The sequence below is a fragment of the Ambystoma mexicanum genome, chromosome 1q (genome assembly GCF_040938575.1).
Source record: "Ambystoma mexicanum isolate Mex_15411 chromosome 1q, UKY_AmexF1_1, whole genome shotgun sequence".
NCBI classification, from domain to species: Eukaryota; Metazoa; Chordata; class Amphibia; order Caudata; family Ambystomatidae; genus Ambystoma; species Ambystoma mexicanum.
In genome coordinates this window covers 146620320-146637115 of record NC_090922.1, presented here as the reverse complement: position 1 = coordinate 146637115, position 16796 = coordinate 146620320, and the positions used below count along the sequence as shown (strand labels likewise).

The window sequence follows — 16796 nt, the reverse complement described above, 5'->3', positions numbered from 1 at the left end:
CCAGATTAATGCAGTAATCAGTTCCACCAATTACCATTCAATTTTGTTGAGACGGCTAAGTCCGTTACTATCAGTGTACTGCCTCACTTGTTAGAGCTGTAATAAGCTCCAAAATAGATTACCATTATGATGTTTATTCAGGGTTTCCAATTTACACAGTTAAATACTTCCAGGTGTTTCAGAATACTGTGGTCTGTATAATCACCAATACTCCTTGATATGAATACATCGTCTATCATCTCTGAATGAAGTCGCATTGACGCCCAAACCAGCACTACCTTCAAACTTCTTACTATAGGACACAAAGCATACTATGGAAATTGCCAGTGATACATAAAGAATTACATGCTGAAGTATACTCCCACACATGCACTTGGATAAGGCATGTCTTTACTGCTTCAGAAGTCCAGTATGTAGGAACATTAAACTCATAAGAAAAGATACATAACAAGGCGTCATTTCAAAAACAATAATGAAGTGACAGCCTGCACACAGCAGTTTGGTAAAAATGTGTAATATTGTCAAGACCCCTGAAACCAGAATATAGAGACAAGGCCTGAGATGAACATTTCTAGTACCAGAAAAGAACCTGGAACCTTTGTTAAAATGGTGAATTGCCTAATCTGAGAAGAAAGAACAGCAGTTATAGGCATACAAAAAACGGATTTGCATTTGGATGTGTTCATTTTCCTCCAAAAAAAAGAGTCTGGATTATGAAACCTGCCAATGCAGAGAATATATATTCTGTTGATAGGTGTCTGATAAGCCAATTTAATATGAACTGTGGTGTTTTATGAAATTCGGCACATTATAAGTTGCAATTGTGTATGACACCAACTTTAAATGGAGCCTGCACTGAATTCTGACATAAGGGTATGCTTTCAACTCACAATGACATCCCCCAACCCCAGCATACAGGATGGGAGGACAGATATGTTCCCTTTCCAAGTTAATACACTCTTTGAAGCTGGCAACTGGAGATAAGGATCCTCTTTCAAACAGGTCAAGCAAACTAGACAGAGCCATGAGGTGTAAGTGTTGAGTTGTATTAGTTGTCCTGTGGGTGTGTTAGGGCTGAACATTTGAACAAAGAATTTAAATTCTGATGATTCTGAGGTCCTGCTCAGTCAAATATATCCACACTATCTCACAGGCCTTCCTGAAGAAAGAATGTATCACTTGACAGGACTGCATGGCTGGAAACTTCTCAAGCAGAGACAGAATTAACACCATATAAACCCCAAGAACTGTAAATTACAAAGGCTATTTTCATCAGCCAGGCTTGAGTCATACAGACCATAGAGTCAACAAGAGTAGATTTCTCTGACTACAAGGAAAATAGAAAAGTACCATGTTCATAGTATTTGTATCTAGGCAGAAGAGTTGTTATTGCAATGGCATATTTTTGTATGAAGGAAAATACCCTTTAAATATACGTATATCGCCTGTATCTCTGGACCCAAACCTCTTAGAGAACTTTTGAAGGTGTGGAAACATTCAGCTGATAATCCTCTATTAGCTGGTCCAACATTTTTAAATGTAGTTTTAATATGCAAATTAGGTGAATTTGCTTTTTGTCACAAACAAAGGGTGCACGCTTGTGTGTGTCATATATGTTAGCATTTGCAGGGACAGTCACGCTATGTTGACATGGAAAAAAATTATTTGAATACAAATGTAGAAGTGAGTTAAAGGGAAAAAATCCATAACTCAGATGCTATACGTGCTACACCAATAACACTTGCATCAATTGATTTGTGCCAGAGAGAGCCATTGGTAAGCAAATTATTAAAGTTGTCACATAGGTGGAATTTAATGTTTCAGAATGTGATACATTTTAATGTCAGAAACCTCTGAGATTACATCATATTAAATGGGAAGGAAACTGGGTCTAGAAGTTACTCCCATCAACTGCCTCCTTTATAATATGCCTAATGACTTACGAGGCGAAGGTCTACTGTGATTTTACTTTGTGAACATTATCCAATCATGTACATTGACCATTGACCACTTAGATTGGGGAAAGTATACACACTGTAGGGGAGGGTAGGTCAATAGGACCCCCCCTCCCACTGCATGTCCCGCCCTGGTCTTCACCAGTCTTCAATCATAACTCGTCGGCAGCCCACCGGCCCCCGGGCCCAGGTGGCACGGTGGCTACAGACCGACACGTGAGGCTGCACCACCACGTTAAGAGCACAGACGCCATCTTGTATTAAGCCAACCCCATCTTGCTAGAAACGTGCAGATCTAACCCAGGCAGAGCAAACATGCACAATGAAAGCTGCAGAGTGACCCCCATTCGACCGCGCTCACAGAGGCCCACACTTCCCCACCTCCCACTGCATGGCAGATCTGCTGAGGACTCGTTCTCACGAGCCACCAAACACGAGCAAACAACAAAATAAAACACTGTAGCTGTTGACCTTCCGCAGTACATCATTGCCCCAGCCATGAACGGTAACATTAGGAATTAACTGAGACCAGCCCAAACCCTGCAGCCCCTGACCCTGCACCAAGCCCCCAACGTTAGATGGCGTGGCGCCTCACACCCATACCTACCCCGAATCTCTTGCAATGTGTAGAAACCATTTATGTAATGCATGTCCTGTTGACTAACGTTCGCTGCTAATGTGAAGGAGAATGGGTAAAGAGTAAATATGCAACCGATATTGTTTATAATGTAGAGATGTACAAAGACTGGCTAGCTGATAACAATATGTAATAACATGTGTTGCCCTCTTTATACACACACCTGCCTAACACTACCTCATGTTCGTATGTCAACTATAGCCTGTTCGTATGTCAACTATAGATGTGAATTGTTGTGCTAAAGGGTATGGTCCCCAGTTAGTATTCCTTCTAATGCAAATGCATACGAGTCCTTTTAGAAACCCCATGTGTTGTTATTCGCCCCTCACCCACGGGACAGTATACTGCCGTGTGCAAGATGCCGCGCACAGAGCTGCAAGGCCATTTCCCCCTCCTCCTGCCCAGGCCCTCTAGAGATAGCTGGTGTTCAAACAGCAAAGCTTCGCCTCCCCTCCCAACCCTGCTGGACCCATTTCAAGAATCCGCCTCCCCCATGTCAGAGGCCGCCACAGCCTGACTCCATGACTTACGAGCTACCTGGTCCTAAATCCCACCGTCTCTCAGGCACCAGTCACATGCCCCCCACGGGCCAGTGGTATCTCCATTGACCCCAAGTTAAGGGGGGCGCCCACACGTGTACCAACAGATCGTAATACCATTCCTCACCTAAACTGCCAAGAGAGGGTGGTCAAGCGACCCCTCCCATGCCCCTGACTAGGCACATGAGACCAGATTGTTTGAACCTAAGGTATCCTCCAAACTCATGTATTGAGACACTTCAGATCGTATATCAATGTTCCTGTCCACATATTGATCTAAGGTCAGCGCTTACAAGAGTTGCAAACCAACGGAAAGCATAAAGTGTAAAGAATGGGTGGGAATGTGTGGCCAAAAGAGCAAATATTAGTTTAGTTATCAATCATCGTTACAAGGCATGTCCGGCCCGGCACTCCACCCCGATGAGCCCAGTTGACCTTCCACCCCAAGTGGCGCAGCACCAATGTCCGCCAATCCTGGAGACGCAACTGTATACAATGTATACCACCTAGCCATCACCACCCAATCCATAAGACTATGTGCCCCCTATAGCTTGTGTCATGCGTGACGTAGTTCTGTAATCAGTAGGACTGTCTTCGCCATTGTCAGACAGAGCGCTCTCGGAGTTGGCAGAGTCCTTTGCATGCCCTATATTGATCTATATAAAGCTCTTTTGATCTCACCCGCACTTGGTCCTGGCCTCATTCCCCTTCTGGGGTGTGTCCTTTATTGCCTCTCACTAAAGGGGGTGCGTTTCTGGGGACGCTTACATTCAACACCTCAAAAGTGGGGGTTTGTTCTATGAAAGGTCAGACACACACTGAGATTGGCACTCAGACACTCACATAGGGACACTCACTGACTGATGGACACTCACTGACTGATGGAGACAAAGGAATATTGATAAAAACAAGGAGATGGAATAGATTGCTTTCTGTTTGGATCCATTTTGGATTGAGATAAAAGCCCTGAAATGAGGCCTAAAAGGAGTTAAAGTATCAGGTCTTCTTCAGAAGAAGAGAATGCAGACATGCTGTGGAGAAAAGCTGATCCTGTCTTAGTGGCTAATACCCACCTGTTCCTAGAGCGGGAGAATTGAAGAAGTTCTTAAGAGGGTGCCCACATGTCTGTGATTCAGCCAAAACAAATCCTTATGTGAGTATTATCTAAAAGGGAATTAATCTTGTGCGGAGTGATCCTGTTAAGGGAATTCAAATAAATCCCTATTACTTGTGAGTACTGAGGGGTGCACATAGATACATTAATTGTGCATCCTGTGAAGTTATTGGACATTTTAGAAAGTGAATGTGCTTCTGGAAAAAACACATATAATAGACTAGGTACATTGTGTGTAGATAGTGAGATCCCCTGACTCCTTCGCTGTGAATTCTACAAGCACAGAAGAACATAGGACAACTCACTGTGTGCATGCCTAGATAAATACAGTTTTTAAATTCACATCCTGGATATACCATCGAGTAGAATACTGTTGTTAAAACTAAGTTGCTCTGATAAAAGGGAGAGGGTGATTATTCACCGTCCACTTCTTCCCGCTGTTCAAAGTGCCCATCGAAAGGGAAAAATGTAAATTTTACACCCTAATTGAATAGAAATATCACTGAAGGGAATTTTGCCAAGATACTGCTGAATATACATTTTCTTTTCTACAAGCCATTCACCTACCCAAAAGTCCAATCGTTTGTTACGATTTAATTGTAACTCTAACATGTGTATCGAGTAATGTGGGCGGTTTTGAAAAAAAGGGAAGTAGTGAGAAGTGGATAACTAATTGGTTGTTTTCACAAATGAAAGACTCCTCCTGGACTCTCATGCATTTAATTTACGGCGACTGCATTCTCAGGGTGAATTAAATGCATAGATACCTATGGTGAAGTGTGCATTACTAAGTCACTGTTTCCATAAGTGTGTATTGAAAACCAAAGGGGCTAGTGTGTTGATTATTTGTTATCATTGACCTGTTGTGAACAAACAACTTGTTAATCTGTAATTTGATTCCATTTGTTCAATTTGGTTAAAAAACAGACCTTCTGTGCAACATTGTGTGTTTTTTGTTCCAAAAGGGGAGGGAAGCTATGGAGAATCAATTTTGTTAAATTGGGGTCCCAGATACATAAAGAGAACCGTATTAAATGACAGAGAATTGGGAGTACCTGGTTTGGGGTGGGTGGAGATGTCCCCTGAATTAGATATTACCCAGTTAAAACATTCTACAGGTACAAAATCACATTCAGCCTGGGCCAGGCTTCTTTCATCCATGCTAGAAAGTACTGGAATTATCTTTCTCTTGATGTTCATAGAAATGTGGATCATTTACCCTTTTGGAAAAAGACCAGAACCCTCTTGTTTTAGATTTCGGCTCTAAGTCTTGATGGTAGGCAGGTAGAGAAGTGGCTGTCCAACATAGCAACACAGAAAGGTGAGGTGTTCGGGGCAAATGTGGGGTGTATTGACAGGGGTAACTTCACGTGGAAAAGGGTGACCATATGGGAGGTAGAGTGAGCAGCTAGAGGTAATTTGAGCAGGCGTAGTAGCCAGGTGTATAGGGTAGTGGGTTGACAGTAAGGTAGACTGTGGTAAGAGGGTAGCAAACTGGAAAATAGAATTGCCGCAGAATGGGAGCCATGGGCATATTTATCAGTAAGAACATCTTGTTTTTTGACCTGATGATTCAACTGTACCTTGAAAAACCAGAATTTTCTGGAAGATGATGCAGCAGCTTCATTTTCAACAGAGTTCTGTGGACTAGATTCTTGGGTGATGACATCATTGTTTTCCTTCAAATTTGAAAACTGCAGATGAGATACAAAATTAAACACAGGAAGGTATTCAAGGGAATAGTTGACACAAACCTTATAATTCACATTAGTATTACCCAGTTGTTTACTTACATATAATATTCTCATAAACACAATAAGATCATATTTTGTTATGTGTTATTTGTGAAGTGATTAACTGCCATTGATATTGTCCCCATATGATCCTCATTATTGGTTGCCTGGAAATACATCACTTGGGTCCATCTTATTGGGAGGGCACATAGCCGCGCTAAAGATGAGGCCACATGTCTATGGAGGGACCAACATATCTTTATTCCTCCATCCTTCACCTTGCTTACAGTAGTGCCCCTCTAAACTCCTCCCCATCCATTTCCTTTTCTCTTCCCTTCTCCAACATGTTCATTCCCCTCTTATGTCCCAGTTTTTAAAGGGGTAGCACTAGATGTCTGCCCTCACATTATTACCCCATCACATGGCTCCTTTGAGCCATCTATGCTTCTTCCACCAATCATAACAGCCTTTTCATTTTCCTGTGCGGTCTGTCTGTGTCAGGGTCCCTTACTGCTTCTTTAGGTACTGGATCCACATGATCTGCTCCTCTGTCCACTTGACACTCAGTCTCCCCCTCCTCAGCCCCTTCTGCTGTGGATCTGAGCAAGCATTTAAAGTGTGATGCATTCCTTGTCACCTCCCGGCAGTCACTTTGATCAGTAACCATGGTGCCTTTTATCTCTTACTTTGAGCGCGGTGGCATTGTATATTGAGTCCATCTTCTTTTGTTGGCACTGCTTCACCAAAACGTCTTCCCCAATGGTGAACTCCTTTACTGCCTTCCTATCTCTTCATCTTCTTGCCTTCTGCTTCGATGATTTGGGAGCACACGTGTTCTCGACTGGTAGGATATCATGAAGTCCATTGGCGTCTTCAGTGTGGCATCATGCAGAGTATTTTTTGTAGTGGCTCAACATCCTACATGGTGCTAACTAGGTGGACATGTTCTCAATTGCCACCTTTTGGAGCGTTCTCTTGATTAACGACATGAAACATAGCCAGAGAGGGGTTATCTTCTGATGCAGAAATCCTTTGTGGTGTGCAAATCGGTAGAAATCATTCCCATTAAATGGTGGCCAGTTCTCTATCTTCAGTGTGGCAGATAGCCCACTCACTGTGGGGTATTCATCGATGGTTCATGCCACCTGGGGAAAAGCTGTTGTGTGCACCTGCTTTACCAAAGGAACCCTTAAGAACTCGTCTGTGGCTACCAAGAGGTATTTTTCATTTTCCATTGGCGCATCGAAGTCTAGGGCAATCGGGTGCCATGACTCCTCAGATATGACATTCTCCTGTAGCGGTATGGGTGGGTCTGCCTTTGATGTAAATTGGCACGGGATGCAATTGCGTTCTCTCTCCTCCACTAGCACATCCATGAATGCAAACTATACGTGACACCAGAATCGTTTCCTGGTGCTTTCAATATCGCTATGCACTTCATGGGGCAGTTTCTATAAAACATTTTCTCAACACGCAGGGACAACTAATTTGCATCCTCTCAGAAGTAGCTGTCGATTCAACACTGCCAATTTTGTGTGTATCTTAGCTATTCTGGTTAGGTCATTCATACCAGCACTTGGGTGGTGTACCATCAGCCTGCGGTAGTCTTGCCATTTGTCAGTATTGGCCAGTTTGATGGCTAACATTATCATCAAGTCTTCCCATGACCCACCTTTGAAATCCTCTATTTCAATTGCAGGAGGTAGAGCATGAGCTGTCATATATTGGATGAATTCTTTTGCATCTCTGCGTGAGATGTAATCAGCTGGATTCAGCCTCAAAACAGTGAAAAAGCTCACGGTATGCTTGTTCTTTTCTTGAATAATTTGAGAAAACAACCTAAGTTAGGTATGCAAAATATTTTCAAAAAAGGTATCAGGCGCCCCTTCCAGAAAGAACATGGCATGATAACCTGTTCTGTGGTTTTTTCCCACTTTGAGAGTTCGCAGCCATCGCTTTTTGCTCACTGTACCTTTCACAGATGGGAAATATCCATTTGCATATCAGTCTTTGTCCCGCCCACATGGGCAGTCCAGCACCAAAATGCTATGGCAGTCCAGCACCGTAATGCTATAGAAATTCCCTTTTGAAAAAGAGTACCAACAGCAACCCCATACACGTGTTTCAACCTTGTTGGGCCTCATCAGTGAGGTGGAGTTGTGCCTCTCTGAGCACAGTGAGCAGGGCGTCCACGTCTGGGTTCCCCCAGGTAACTCAGGGTGACCAACCCCAGGTTCCTTGCAAATATTTTCAAAAAAGTTAGCAGGCGCCCCTCTCCAGAAAGAACATGGCATGATAACCTGTTCTGTGGTTTTTTCCCACTTTGAGTTCGCAGCCATTGCTTTTTGCTCACTGTACCTTTCACAGATGGGTAATATCCATTTGCATATCAATCTTTGTCCCGCCCACATAGGCAGTCCAGCACCGAAATGCTATGGCAGTTCCCTTCTGAACAAGAGTACCAACAGCAACCCCAGGCACATGTTTCAGCCTTGTTGTAATGCATGCAAAACAAAAGAAAATGACTTTGATTCAGCAAAACATGGAGTTAAGGCTGACATTATGGAAAACAAATGAGGTGATGGCTGGAAGGCTTGGAATTATTCCTAACCTCTGGGATTGCTCTGGGCAACCCTTCAGACCATTCTTCTTCAGCCTGCCAAGCCATTACAGAAGGGGAAAGACCATATGCCAATCAGGCTTGGTCCTACCCCAAAAGGGGCACTCCAGCCGAACTGCTAGGTCACATCCCTTCTGCACAAGACCACAAGCATCCCCAGACATGTTTCAGCCTTGTTGGGCCTCATAAGTGAGTAGAAGGTTGGGTCTCTAGGCTCAGCAGGCTCGTGACCCAAGCCTGTGCATACCCGTCCCACTTGGGGTGACTTATGCAAAACAAAAGAGGTGATGGCAGCAAGGTTTGGAATTGACAGGCTTATCCATGAGAAGAGAGGGTGTTATTTGAAACCATGAAAGGGTTGAAGTCAATTTCATTAAGTGCAATATTTGCAGAAATGTTATTGAATACAGGGCAGCCTGACACGTGTTTCGAGCTGTAAAGCTCTTCCTCCAAGGCTGAATGCAACATATACACCAATGATTCAGGGTTGCAGCATAGATAGTATCCAATGCCCTGGTTCGGCCCTACCCCAGAGTTTCCTGGCTCCCCCAGCTCTATGCACAGAGGGCGATCGACTCCCACCACCATTCATGTGTTACGAAGCCCCACGAGCGGACGATGCCTCCTGTGCTACAAGACAGCAAAACAACTATGCCTCATAGATGTCCACATAGATGTCCACTGCCAAGAGTTCCAAAGTGGTACAATGTGGCATGTGTGGCAACACAAACATGCTAACAGTGTACTCGATGACCGCCAGACCTATATCCAAACTATCACCATGATTGGAATTCCCATGCATTTTCCAGGGACTTGGGAAGTTCAAACGGACCGCCTTGAAGCTCCATATGGATGAATCTGTGCGTCCTGCCTCTCAGCACCCAAGGAGAGTGGAGTTCCACAGGCTGTTTCACAGGAACTACGCCAAGAGTTGCAGCATTACATCGTAGAGAAAGCATTGGGCTCCACACCCTGATATCTCCTCTTGTGGTGGTGCCCAAAGAAGGTGGTCACATACATCCCTGCATCGGTATGATGCTCACTAACACTGCAATACAAAAGGAAAGACACCCCGGATCACACAGAGGATATGATCGTCCAACTGAACAATGCCACACAATTCTCCAAGCAAGACCTATATTCAGGCCTATTACAACTTTCACAATGCTCACAGGCTCTTACGATATAAAAAATTGAACTTTGGAATTTCATCTGCTGCAGACATTTTCAAGGAAGCGATTAGACAAATCCTCCTCCCGTGACAGACAGCATTCAATTACAGTGATGATATCTTGGTCTATGGGAAATCTCAGGCTGAGCACAACAACTCATTGATTGCCATATGCACCACCCTCCAGGACGAAGGCCTAACTCTGAACTTTGAGAACTGTGACATAGACAAGACAAATCTCTGTTTCTATGGCCACATATTTCCTGACCAGGGAATGCGACTGACACAGAGAAGGTGCGCACCATCAGCAATTTGGCTGCTCCCTAGCACGTGGCTGAAGTATGGTGCTTCATCTGGCATTGGTTGGCTACTATACAAGATACCTACCTAACTATGCGATGATGTCCCAAAGTGTGTCAGTTGGCATTTGACCTGATCAAAGTGGTGCTGTCTGAAGCCAAGCAGTTGGATTATTTCAACCCACCATGGCACATGGAGATCATTGTGGACAGAGGACTTGGGGACAATCCTTGCCCAAAGCAACACAGCTTCTTCGGCACCAAGACACATCGTCGAGTATGCCAACCAGGCACTATCACTGACGGAATGCGCGTACTTCCATGCTGAAAAAGAGAGTTTAACAGCTGTATGGGCATGTGAACGTTTTCACTATTTCATAATAGGGTGGCTATTCTTGCTGGCGACCAATCATCAGGCACTATTATCGCTCTTTGGGAACCCTCAGACAAAGATCCCACCACGGATTGAAAGGAGGGGCATCATCCTACAAGAGGTATGACTACGACAAAGCTCATAGGCCAGGAGGTGACCTGAATCTGGCACATTGCATTTGCGGCTGGGCTGCTCCGTGGACGAGTAAATCCTCTTAGAGAAGAGAAAGAGCATTTAATGAAATTCTGAGAGGAATTGCAGAAAGAGACTAATTGAGAGCCAGCGCGTGACCCAATAAAAATGGATAGGCTGCAGGTGAGGGCAAAGTTTGCGTCGCCTGCCAAGTTCCCCGCAGTAAGAAGTACTATTAACAAAGGTGGTGTTTGCATTCACACTGCCATGTGATCACAAGAGTCACTGCAATATTTGGGGGTCTGGCCTGGCTCTAGGAGCAACAACGCAAGCAGCGCCTGGGAAATGGCTGCGCAAAACAAGGGTAAGCTTTAACAAAAGGACTGTATCCTAGAGCTCAAGCTTCCTCTAGACAATACCAAGGCATCTGGGGCTGGCTCAACCACTGGGAGAGAGCAGATGACTGAAGTGCTCCACAAGTTCCTATTTGATGGCATTTATTCTAGACAATGACAGAGGATGGCCCCCCAGCTACATGCATACTACACGGGCCTAAACTGAGTGAGGTGGATTAGTACGTCTATAAAGGGACTTTCAAAATGCTGACCTTTCGCTTCTCTCCTTCTCAATTTGACAGTGTGCCCTGTTCCCTGCTGCAAAAAAGTGACATTATGGAAATGAACACAGAGCCGGTGTGCAGGGCCAGTGCCTTGACTAGACCCTCATGAATGCTGGCAGCTAGGCGTACGGAATATAGGCATCTGCCCCAGGATCCGCATCCATTTAGTACAGATATTCTTATGAATAGTCCGAGTATAGGTCAGCCGGTATTTCGCATTCTGGGCTGACCTGGTTTGGATATTCTTCCATTATGCAGCAGTTCGTATACTCTTGCCATGGTGCACTTATTCTTCTATCATGCTATGGTACGGATATTTCTCCATCCTGCGGACAAACCTTCGAGGTCCTTTGGGTGCATTTTGTGTTGGTCTCCACGGGGAACTCTGTGGCTCAGTGGATGATGGTCTCTTTGTGGCACGCTGTGGGGTTCTGGTAACCGGGAAGGGTTTGCCCTCTCTGCATAATGCCTGGAAAAGACCTTCCCTGCCACAGTTGGTGCATAGCTAAATTATCGCTGGGCATTAGCTGGTATGCGGGAATGTAAACCCACACCTATAGCAGATTGTGGAGGATGCATTAGTCGGTTGCGACTGGTACTGTGGTGGACAATAGATGGCTCTCCATATCATGGGAGGTTTGTCAGGACCCTTGGACTTCATAGTGCAGCCACCACATCCGGCTTCTACAAGGCTTCCATGGTAGCCGCCTGCATATCAACCCTCTCGTATATGTGAGCAAGGTTAATTATGTCATTCAGTGGCAAGGGTTTTTAAGTAGATGTTTCAGAAAGGTGGATGAGGTGCACCCTTCAATAATGTGCAGGCAGATGGCTTTGTCATCCGATAAATTAGCAAACTGACAATATATCATCTTCTGAAGAACTCTTCTCCCAAATTTGTCAATGGTTTTGTATATCAGCTGGTGGCATTGGTTAAACACCGGCCTCTCATTATCTATCACCAATTTCTTCTGGAGGGCTTTGACAAGTGCGTAATACAACGTTTTCTCAGCATAGTAATCATTTTAATGATAGCTTTGATCTTTTTTCCTGCCAGATTGGTGAAGATGCCAATGATGGTTTTAGCATCTCTCACAGCCCTAATAAAGTGTGCGAACTCATCAAGCCATTCGACCCATCGAGCCTCTACCATGATGTGGCTGCAGCTGGAATGGTAATGGTTTTCTAAGGAAGGAAACCCTCGCAGTCGTGGGCAAAGTAGCCGGGTTGCTGCGGATCCACCAGCATCATCTTCCATTATGGAACGAGCATGCAGTGGAAATTGTCAGATGGCCCAAGTCAGGTGACAGCATATGAACAGGGGCAGTGGCACCTCCATCTGGGAGCATGGAGTTAGGTGACGTGAGCGCTGTTTATGCAAGGAGTCAGTGGATAGGATATCCTGGAGATGATAAACAACTGTGCTATGGGATTTCACAGCAACTTGCAGGAGGATGAAGTGTCTTGGGGAGGATGGAGGTGGGAATTGACAGCAGCGCACCAGAGGAGTACTGGCATGGAAAGGGGCTGCAGAGTTGTGGGATGTTCTGACCCACTAGGCCCTGCCCTGCAACATCACTGTGTGTGCTGCTTTCATCAGAAACAACAGAATGGCTGCCAAAAAGCCCGATGTGTGCTAAAAATCTCTGAGAAGTGCACAAGGGAAACCGGAAAAATAGGCTGCCAATCCATTTTGCCTATGTCAGTGGTAAAACAGGAGACCACACTGCCAAAACCTTGTCATTGGGCTGCCCACAGAGTGAAATAGAACTGCTTGAAAAGGCATTGCTGCATTGCCAGGAAAATCCAGAAGTGCTTTAAAATCCGTTTTACCTTGGGTGTTGAAATTGCAAAATCATGTTCCTCAAACAGCAGAGAAGATCCAACATCCTTGTGGAGTGTTCATCATCACCTTATTTAAGGAATCCCCATAAGCACAATCTCAGGAGAAGCACCTTTCATCACAAAAATATCCCCATTCAAAAGGGTGCTTGCCTGGAAAAACCTGTCAGTTATGGGCGCAGTACTGCTGCTCGCCTGTGTCAAAGCTGTCATTTACTTACCCTGTAGTTTAAACTTGTACATTAAGATCAAATTGTGGAAAAGAAGAGACTTGCCATCAAAAGCAATATAGGTTACTACAATTCAATCTCTATGTTCTAAAAAGACTGTATTTAGAGATCTGTGTGTATAATGGTTGAACATGTAAGATTTGGTTTAGCAAAAGACAATTTTAAACAAAATGTTTTTAAGTGAACTGAGGCCACACAGGACTTCAAAGGCACATTCTACAGTTTGCCCCAAACAAGGGTGCCTTCCTTTTGCTCTCTGCCCAGGAACTATCATTTAGATGCTAATGAAAGAAGGGGGGGATTTTGCTCTGCTTCTCTGGGAGAGACAATAGGCTTCCTGGACTGAAAGGGAATGCGAATTGAGGTGTCAACAGAAACCAACTGGACTGCTCTGGGCCCAGCAGACCATGGAGGTTGGACCAGACAGATTTGTGTATCTAAAACTGTAGAAAATATCTTTTTTGAAAAAAGACTTATAGAGAACTGTGCAAAACTTGTAAAAATCTGTAATTTATAGGTTGTTAATATGAAAATGCTGCTTACAGTTTGAAACTACTCTGAACTGTGCGATGTTCAGAGACAGGACTACCGAAATGTTGATGTTGTAGCAATTGTGATAATGCTAGAAATATGAAACTTCACAGGATTAAGCCTAGATGTCATGCGCATGTATGGAGAAAAATGTGGACACATCTGACACTGGGTACTCAACTAAAAGCACGAAAAACTGTCAATTTTTAACCAAATCTATCACTGAGTTGGGACTCGGACGGATACGTGCTCTACTAAATCTGTAATGTGAATATGTATTATTAGCAAGTTGGTGATATTGTTAATATGATTTATGTGAAAAATAGATTTACTGTACTGAAAAAAAGGGGAGGTACTCCCTGGATTGTACAATGCCACATCATCATGAAACCATGTGTTCCTTCTCAAATCAGGAGAGAGAACAGACCCTAACCAATAGGATTCCTAGAGGATGTGCCTAGTAGAATTTAGCCTACCCACCCCTTAGGGAAATACATAAATAGGGACAGTTTAGGACCTAGAGACACACAGATTCATCCATCAACTGATTTATTGGTGAAGCGCTCTGCAGGCGAACCCAGATCCAAGACTCCAGAATTCTGAAAGCAGAAGGCCCAATTCCAAAGCTGAACCCTTCTCAGCTTGGCCTTTAAAATCTTGAAACCTGATTTCAACCCCAGACTTCGAAGGGGAACACAACAAAACCAATAGAACAGCCGGGCTGTGCTGATTCTGCTTTCTTGCCAAGAACTCTTGCTAGAACCCAAAGATCCAAACCAGTAGAGCAGAGCTGTAACCTGATAGCTGCAACCCAGAACCAACCCATCAGATCCAGACCAGAGGCTGTGCAGTGTCCCCAGTACCGTGCTGAGTGCGAACCAAGCGCCTGAATCCTGTCCGGTGGGCTAGCAGAATTCCAGTCCAAAATCTTTGACCAGATCTTTGATGGGCCTATTCCAAACTATAGTTGTGGGTGTCTGTAGCATAGAATTGTCCATAGCCAGTCTCTTATCCTTAAGTAATCCTATCCAACCCATTCTATCATATCCAGAACTGTATTGTAGAATCTCTTTTGTTTTCCTGAATCTTTTCCTCATCCATATAGTCCTTTGATAATTGTAGTGATAATATCATCTTTGCGCTAATATATTTGCTGAGGAAAGACAAGTGTCTCGGCGGGCCAAAGTCAGAACAGATGCGCCGCTGATCTGGTGGCTGTCCGATTGGGTATCTTGTATCTTCATAGCCTCCCTAGTGTAAAGAAATTCCTGTTTGTAGTTCAAAAGCGCATCTTTCACTTGTAAATCTTGACTCTTTCTGAAAAAAACGACCTCTACTAAAACCTTCATAACTTCTGAACCGTGCATGCTAGAAACGAAATATAAGTGTCAAATTGAAGCGAACATCCTCAGCTTTCAAACGAATCTAAAACCGCATTCCAACTTATAGTTTTGCCACAATCGCGTTTGTCGCGCGCTGAACAGTTTGCCGCAAATTTGCGTTTGGCTCAATTTCATCATGTGTAAAACAGCTATTCCTTGCAATTGACCTCAGAATTCAGTTTTCAATCTGCTAGTTATTCAATCATCAGTGCTAGTGTTTACCTGAAACTATACAAATCGGCTCCCACTAGTTTTGAATCCAATTTCGAGAATTAAATCCATTTTTCAGTCTTTTTCCCATTTATTCAAAACCACATTCAAAAGCATTTGACCTGTTTGAAATCATTCCTGTTTCTCTCTATGCTTGCTGGGGGGAATTGGGATTGAAACTGTATTTGTTGAGTGTTTATTCCTGAAACCTGTGTTCTCTCCTTCCATCTCTATATTGCATATTGGTGGGAATTGAGTAGTGTGCCGGGGGAAAGAGTGACATTGCATTTGACTGAACCCACACAAAGTTTTATTCTGTGCTGCATGATCTTTCTTATCCATACTCCTTCTGATTAAAGATATTGTTGATTGTCACACCACCCATTGGTGATTATTGTATAAATATTAAATAGTGTGATATATATATATTGTTCAAATCTTTTAACTTTGCAAAACAACCTGCTTCTTGGTTCAGTGAGACCAGGGGGATTCAAAGAGAGGGGAGTGATATAAGGGTATATCATTCAGAAATAAAAGAACTTATAGACACAAATATATAATTAAGGGTTCCAGCTGTGCATCACACGCTAGGCATTGACTTAGGTGGAGTGCCAGGTTGAAATCAATTATAGAGTCTAGTGTCGCCATGCACACACTTTGGAGACCGACCTCCTCACTTATAATCCATGGGCGGCAGCCACCATGGATGGAGCTGCTAGAAGCCCTGAGCGTTCCATAAGGACTGGAAATGTTGGACGGGGACGATGCAGAGAACAGCTCTGGAGTGGAGTGCCAACCTGTCTGGGCAGGAAGGGCATGGAGAGTGGTTCTGGAGTGGTACGCCGAACCGACGTGAGGACGTCATGGATGGATGTGCAGCAGAATCACAGCAGCAGCAGCAGCAGCTCACAGCTGGGATTGCGGCATGGGACGCATCGGTCTCACTCATTGCCAGTTGTTGGAAGTGTATATAGCTGCAGTAAGGATGTCTAGGGAGGGACCAGCATATCTTTAATCCTCCTTCCTTCACCTTCCTTACAGTAGTAACTGTAACCATACTGTCCCTTACCTCCTTGCACTTACCCAGAGCTGCGCTTCCCTGGCTGCTCATCCTCAGAGCAATGCTGACCTGATGGCACTTCCCTCTCCCTAGCACTTCCCCTTCTCCCTCCCCCTTGATATGATATGGCATTTACAACGTGCCTATACACAAGTGTTTAAAGGCGTGACGAGGCAAGGAAGGGGGAATAGAGGGAGGACAGACAACGATCCTGCTAGGCCAGGTGTCATTTAGATCGCACAAGTGCACGGGAAGGGGAAGGAGGAGAAGTGCGAGGGAGAAAGGGGAGAGGACAGTGCAGTACATGGGGTAAGAAAAAAACCAAAATTAAACAGTAAGTAAAAGTATG

The 16796-nt window shown here is 44.3% G+C and overlaps 1 protein-coding gene across 1 annotated transcript in view; it reads right to left on the bottom strand.

Annotated features, from left to right (window-relative positions):
• The window catches only part of LOC138521059 (uncharacterized), a 512462-nt gene that overhangs the window by 366544 nt on the left and 129122 nt on the right, over window positions 1-16796 (bottom strand). The window contains exon 4 of the mRNA XM_069633584.1: window positions 5829-5939. Within this exon, the coding sequence (XP_069489685.1) occupies window positions 5829-5939 (111 nt within the window). The remainder of the gene's footprint in view (window positions 1-5828; window positions 5940-16796) is intronic.